Genomic DNA, 6,247 nt, shown 5'->3' with positions numbered 1-6,247 from the left:
CCACGTCAGAAATTCGGTGCGAATTCTTTACGGTAACTCTATTATTTTCCATTTTATAAATAGAACCTCTCCACCAACCCACTAAACTCACGGAGACAGAGGCCAGTACTCACTTTGCCAACCGCCAACACAGACAGAGATGGCAGCTGCAATGGCTCTTCGCAAAATCTCATCCTCCATCAGCAACCCACTCAAATTTCACCTAAATCGTGGTTCCCTCTGTTACATGGTACTCCTCATAATCTGTCGACTGTTTTTATTTTTTGCTTCCTTTTCCATTTGTTTATAAGCCTCTTACGTTTCATTTGATCCATTTTTACAGTCTTCTTTGCCCAACCAAGCACTAGATGAGAAAGATCAAGCTCGTGCTACTGTAAGCTTCATTTCTGCGTTCTATTTATTAGATGCTAACTTAATGTATTCACAACGCTTTATCTATGGATCTATGTGTTGTAAGAATTCATTGCTAAGCTTTAACAGATCCATTTTGGAGTTATCTTATTTGAAACTATTCATTTCAGTGGATTAAGCAATTGAATACTCCACTCGAGGAGATCGACCCCGAAATTGCTGACATCATTGAACTAGAGAAAGCTAGGCAATGGAAGGTATGAAAATAATCAATGCAATATTTGTTTGATAATATTTTGTTGCTGGCTAGTCTTGAATCTTGATGGACTTCAAATGTCTGAGTTACACGTAATGATTGTAACTCAAATTTTAAATGTGTAGGGACTTGAACTCATACCATCAGAAAATTTCACTTCAGTCTCAGTAATGCAAGCTGTTGGCTCTGTCATGACTAACAAATATAGTGAAGGCTATCCGGGTGCTAGATATTACGGAGGAAACGAGTAAGAGAAACCTGATTAACTTTTTTCTTTTCTGGTGAATTATGCAATTTGTATTAAAAAATGGATTACTAAGATAGATATATCTACAAAGAAAATAAAACAAGATTTGGGTCATATATAATGTGTCATAGGGTACGAGCTTTTAGTTTGTAAAACAATGTTTCATTTTAATTTTTGTTTTATGTTTTATATTGTACTGTAATTTATAAAGTTCTATATAATTAGGTATATTGACATGGCCGAGTCATTATGTCAGAGACGTGCATTAGAAGCTTTTCAGTTGGATCCTGCAAAATGGGGAGGTAAATGAATTGAGCATAGGATTTGCTATTTATAATACATTCTTTTGTCACCAAAGAGGTAGCCTGGTTGGCTAGATCTTTTCCAAAAAATTATATATTTCATTCATGCAGTTACCAGTGATACGATAATAGATGAGATTTGCTGAAAGTAATGTGTACCTTCATTTTGCAGTCAACGTGCAGTCATTATCTGGATCCCCTGCTAACTTTCAAGCTTACACTGCATTGCTGAAACCTCATGAGAGGATTATGGCTCTTGATCTACCTCATGGTGGGCATCTTTCACATGGTTATCAGGTGCTTGCACATTCCAAGAAAAACTATTTCTGAAAATTTTTTGACAACCTGATATACGGTGAACAGAGGTAGTATAGTCTCCATTTCAACATGAAGCAAAATTTTGAGCTTTAATGGAAGCTTGCAATAAGCATCAAGAGTAGTTTAGAAACATTATAGCTATATGCAAATGTTGGAAATTAAGTTCATACTTGAATTTTGATGTCCCTTAGATAAAAATGTAGATGTTATTATATTTAATAGCTATAAAGTCTGTCCTTGTAGCAAATAATTGACAATTTTTCATCTTTTTTTTTGCTATTGTGCAGACTGATACTAAGAAGATATCTGCTGTGTCCATATTCTTTGAGACAATGCCATATAGATTGAATGAGAGTACCGGATATATTGACTACGAACAGGTATCCTCTTATCTTTATCAAGTTCTTGCTTTTATTGAATCAAGTTCTACTTTCTCTGAAGAGCTGCTAGTTTTAGTTAAGGTCTGACATTCACCCAAATTTTGGGCTTTCAAGATTGGTCAATGTCAAATAAATTATGACTTAACAATTAGGTCAATATATCACTCACCTCTGTAGCCACATCTTGGAATTAAAACTCACTTGTGACGTTGAGGAATTAGACAGATCAAGAGCTGAAAATTATATATATGTCTTGGATTGGGTCAAATTATTTCAAATAATTTCTTGGAAAGGGCAGTTTCTCTTCTGTTTGTGAACGGTTGACTTATGTGAGTAAAATTGTTTACAGTTGGAGAAGAGTGCCGTACTTTTCAGACCAAAACTTATTGTTGCTGGAGCAAGTGCTTATGCACGGCTTTATGACTATGCACGCATCCGTAAGGTGAAGTTCTTGATAGTTGGACAATTCAACAACTGTTGCTCACATATCCTGTTACAATTTTATGACAGAGGATCTTGGCATTCATAGATTATAATTCTGATGGCTTCGGCAGGTCTGTGACAAGCATAAAGCAGTTATGTTGGCTGATATGGCACACATCAGTGGGCTGGTTGCTGCAGGTGTTATTCCATCTCCATTTGAATATGCAGATATTGTGACAACCACAACACACAAGTCACTTCGTGGTCCACGTGGGGCTATGATCTTCTTTAGGAAGGGTTTTAAAGAGATTAATAAACAAGGACAAGAAGTAAGTCTTATTTTTTACTCTAGAGTTTGTATTAATAGTGAAAGTCTGAATCTCAAACCCAGGAAAAGTTAATTCTGTTTTGGTTAAAACTAACCTTGTCTTTTTAATTGCATCTTATTTGCAAGATTTTTTTCTGGTCACCTCTATCTTCTTTCATACATGGAAATTCAAGTTTAATGGTTAAATTCCTTGAAGAAGTTATTTGATAGTGGAGTTCCACTCCACAGGTTATGTATGACTATGAGGACAAAATTAACCAGGCAGTCTTTCCTGGGCTTCAAGGTGGTCCACACAATCACACCATAGCTGGTTTAGCAGTTGCACTTAAGCAGGTTTGTTATTTATTTATTTATTTTAATTATATATTTGGCCAAAGAGATTACTAGTTTATTGATTTTGGCCTAGCCCATATTAATTAAGTTCTTCAACTATTGTGTGATATCAGGTCAAGACTCCTGAGTACAAGGCCTACCAAGAGCAAGTTCTCCGTAATTGTTCACAATTTGCTCAGGTATTCTGAATGTGCTTTACTGACGTTGCATTGATGGCCATTGGCTGCAGAGCTTCGATGCAGTTTTAAATTCTTTGCTTATTTTAGTTGTTGGTTTGTAACATCTTATCATATCAGAGTAATTTATTGAGTTAATAGACTACTAAATCCACTCTATTTGCAGAGTTTGTTAGAGAAGGGTTATGAACTAGTATCTGGTGGAACTGATAACCATTTAGTCTTGGTCAACTTGAGAAACAAGGTAGAAGAATCATTCTTTCCTCTCTTACAAACTGCTTTACTAAAGTTCAGTTTATTTCGTAGGACTATTAATACACTATGCTGATGTTTCTCTTCATTTGTACAAGAACACATTTCAGTGATCCTGTCTAAAGAAGTTGACTGAAACTGTTTGTAATAAGAAAACTTGTGTTAAATATGTGTGGGGAAGAAAAATTCTCAATCCCATTACTGAGCAGTCTACAGTCAGGCAATTTTAAATGTTTTAGAGAATGACAAACCTCCTTAAATTATAGAACTTTTTGAATCAATAAATTATCGAACTTGTTGAATCAGCCTCAATTCAAAGGTTCTGCAAAAAAATAATAGCATCAGAAAGGGAATCAGTACTATGTTGGAATTTTGGTTGACAGGGTATTGATGGATCAAGAGTTGAAAAGGTTTTGGAAGCAGTACATATTGCAGCTAATAAAAACACTGTTCCTGGGGATGTTTCTGCAATGGTACCTGGTGGTATCCGAATGGGTATGCCTTCCTCCTCCAATCATTTTTCTCCCTCTGATTTTTAGCCAGACACCTGTATTTACAACATTCCTGTTCTCTGGTGCTCCAGGAACACCTGCTCTCACATCTAGGGGGTTTATTGAGGAAGATTTTGCCAAAGTAGCTGAGTTCTTTGATGCAGCTGTAAAGTTGGCCTTGAAGATAAAGGCTGTCAGTAAAGGTTCTTTCTTTACCATCATATCTTGGGTATAAAATAGTAATTATTCTTCGGCTAATCATTGAAAACATAATGTACTATCATTAATCCAGGAAAGTTGAAGGATTTTGTGGCAACTCTACAATCGGATGCGAACATTCAATCAGAGATTTCAAAGCTCGGTCATGAGGTTGAGGAGTATGCAAAACAATTTCCAACAGTTGGTTTTGAAAAAGAAACAATGAAATACAAAGACTGAAGATTTCTCTTTATGGTTCAAGGTACGTCATTTTGCCAATCTTCCCCATTAAAAGCAGATGAAGCGGTTGTCATGATTATGATTATGGTCCTTAATTGAATTGTTTTCATCCTCACAACAATTTTTGCAGACTCATTTGTTGCCAAACAGGGGTATCAGGTTGTGCCTTAAATGCCATGTTGTAAAATTCGGGTGAACCAAAATTGAGGATTGGAGAGCAAGGATCATTGATATGAGAGCCTTTTGGACTTCCGTATATGAATTCCAAATCATCAGAATATTCGATTCCTAATGTAAATTTAAATTCAGCTGATCTTTTGTAATGTATAAACATGAAAGTTCATTTTCTTTTTGTTTCATTGCAATTTGCAATGTATGAACATGAAATAACTTCTTTTATGATCCAGTTGAGGAGCAGCGGACTCAATAAATTAACAAGAAAAGGAAAGAAAAATGAGAACGACGTTTGACGAGCCGTATTTCAATTTCTCAATCATAAAGAAGTGGCAGATATGGACGGAGACTCCCGTGACAGTTTTGCAATGCTAAAGATATCTAACAGTGACTTTTGAATTTAAAAAGTAACTGGAAATAAGTAAGGAGGTTTTTTTTTTTTTTTTCCATAAATATAGATATACGCTTTAAATAATTGGGTTGTTTTAAAATAATACTGTAGTTCCAAGGACGTGGGTGTTTAGTAGAGTAAACGATTTTTTTATACTTAAATAATGGTTTAATGATACTATTTTATTTATAGATTTTTAAAATATTATTTTATTATTTAAATTTATATTCGGCAACGTTGCGATCTCATACCATTACTATTTTATTTCCCAATCATTATTCATCAAAACTCTTCAAATTCTACTCATGTTGGCCCTACCAATCGTTAGCAATTGAACGATTAGAGTTTATGCAGTCATCTTTTCTAAGTCAAATTCCAATCAATTTCAACCACTAAAATCTAAGGCTCTGTTTGTTACACTCTTGGGAATACTATTATTAGTATTCCCAATAAAGTTAAACAATAAAATTGACTTATTTTAAAAATATTAGTTTATATTATTTAATTTCTTTTAAACCTCCTTAAATTTGTTAATTTAACTAAACACCCCTAAATATTTTTTTTTAGAAATTGCAAAAACACCCTAACAACCCTCCGGCGGAGGTGGCCGGCTATCCGTATTTAATGAGTGGGTTGGGGGTGTTTTTGTTAACTTTTAATATTTTATTACAGGGGTGTTTAGTAAATAAAAAAACATAGGGGATATTTTTGTTAATTTTCAAATCCCACATCGTAATACCCGTCCAATTTAACTTTTTTCAAAATATTATTCTAAAAAGTATCAGAATAATGAACTAAACGGACCCTAACATTTTACCACTAAAAGACTCATCAATCTCTTCTCTTCAAAAGTCCCAACAGTTTGGATGAGTTTGCTCTCTATTCGTCCATAAAATATAAATTTGGATAATAAAATTGTATTTAGAAGTTTGTGGGTGAGAAAATATCATTAAATCATTATTTTGTGGAAAAAAATCGTTAATCATGTTTAGTAATACGATAATTATTGAACAAGTTGGTCATTTTCGATAACATAAAATTAAAGGATAATAAGTTTAGGATGCTTCTGAAATTTATTGGGCCTCAGAGTAACACTAAAACTCAGGGGTGTCTATGTTATTTGTTCAAAAGATTAAGATTTCTTCTGCCTCGCGCTTGGTTGACAGATAACTGACATGGTCCATTCCTTCCCTCCAGTCCAGAGTTCTATCCAAACACATAAAAATAAAGGCTCAGCCATCCCCTGTACCCTCCACAAGATGTAATTCTTTAATATTTAATCTACCATCTCTATTGTTTACTTCCCTTCATGGCTTCTTTGCCTTCACTTACGGTCAATTGCACTCTTAAACTCGAACCAGATTCCAGAAAACACCCTGCGCCTTCC

At 34.6% G+C, this 6,247-nt stretch overlaps 1 protein-coding gene across 2 annotated transcripts; it reads left to right on the top strand.

Annotated features, from left to right (window-relative positions):
- Positions 1-61: 61 nt before the first annotated feature.
- Positions 62-4,654, top strand: LOC116124778 (serine hydroxymethyltransferase 2, mitochondrial-like). Of its 2 annotated transcripts, none has more exons than XM_031410520.1 (16): positions 62-229; positions 323-373; positions 522-608; positions 733-854; positions 1,080-1,156; positions 1,329-1,453; positions 1,762-1,854; positions 2,204-2,296; positions 2,409-2,606; positions 2,834-2,938; positions 3,052-3,117; positions 3,281-3,358; positions 3,750-3,861; positions 3,950-4,060; positions 4,150-4,317; positions 4,446-4,654. In XM_031410520.1, exons 1-15 carry the CDS (start codon positions 140-142, stop codon positions 4,293-4,295), a joined length of 1,554 nt encoding a protein of 517 aa, XP_031266380.1. In that variant the 5' UTR covers positions 62-139; the 3' UTR covers positions 4,296-4,317; positions 4,446-4,654. The 2 variants fall into 2 exon arrangements, with proteins under 2 accessions (XP_031266380.1, XP_031266379.1); XM_031410519.1 differs by having other exon boundaries at positions 4,426-4,654.
- Positions 4,655-6,247: the final 1,593 nt, after the last annotated feature.

The sequence above is a fragment of the Pistacia vera genome, unplaced genomic scaffold, assembly GCF_008641045.1.
Source record: "Pistacia vera cultivar Batoury unplaced genomic scaffold, PisVer_v2 Contig1551, whole genome shotgun sequence".
Lineage (NCBI taxonomy): Eukaryota > Viridiplantae > Streptophyta > Magnoliopsida > Sapindales > Anacardiaceae > Pistacia > Pistacia vera.
Note: the sequence above shows the minus strand (reverse complement) of the source record. Positions and strands in the feature narration are given on the sequence as shown.

Bases quoted from the DNA above. Each gene is read 5' to 3' on its own strand.
- LOC116124778 (XM_031410520.1), top strand. From the start codon at position 140: ATGGCAGCTGCAATGGCTCTTCGCAAAATCTCATCCTCCATCAGCAAC. The intron at 1,157-1,328 runs GTAAATGAATTG...TTCATTTTGCAG, and splicing joins GGATCCTGCAAAATGGGGAG to TCAACGTGCAGTCATTATCT. The intron at 3,862-3,949 runs GTATGCCTTCCT...CTGGTGCTCCAG, and splicing joins ACCTGGTGGTATCCGAATGG to GAACACCTGCTCTCACATCT.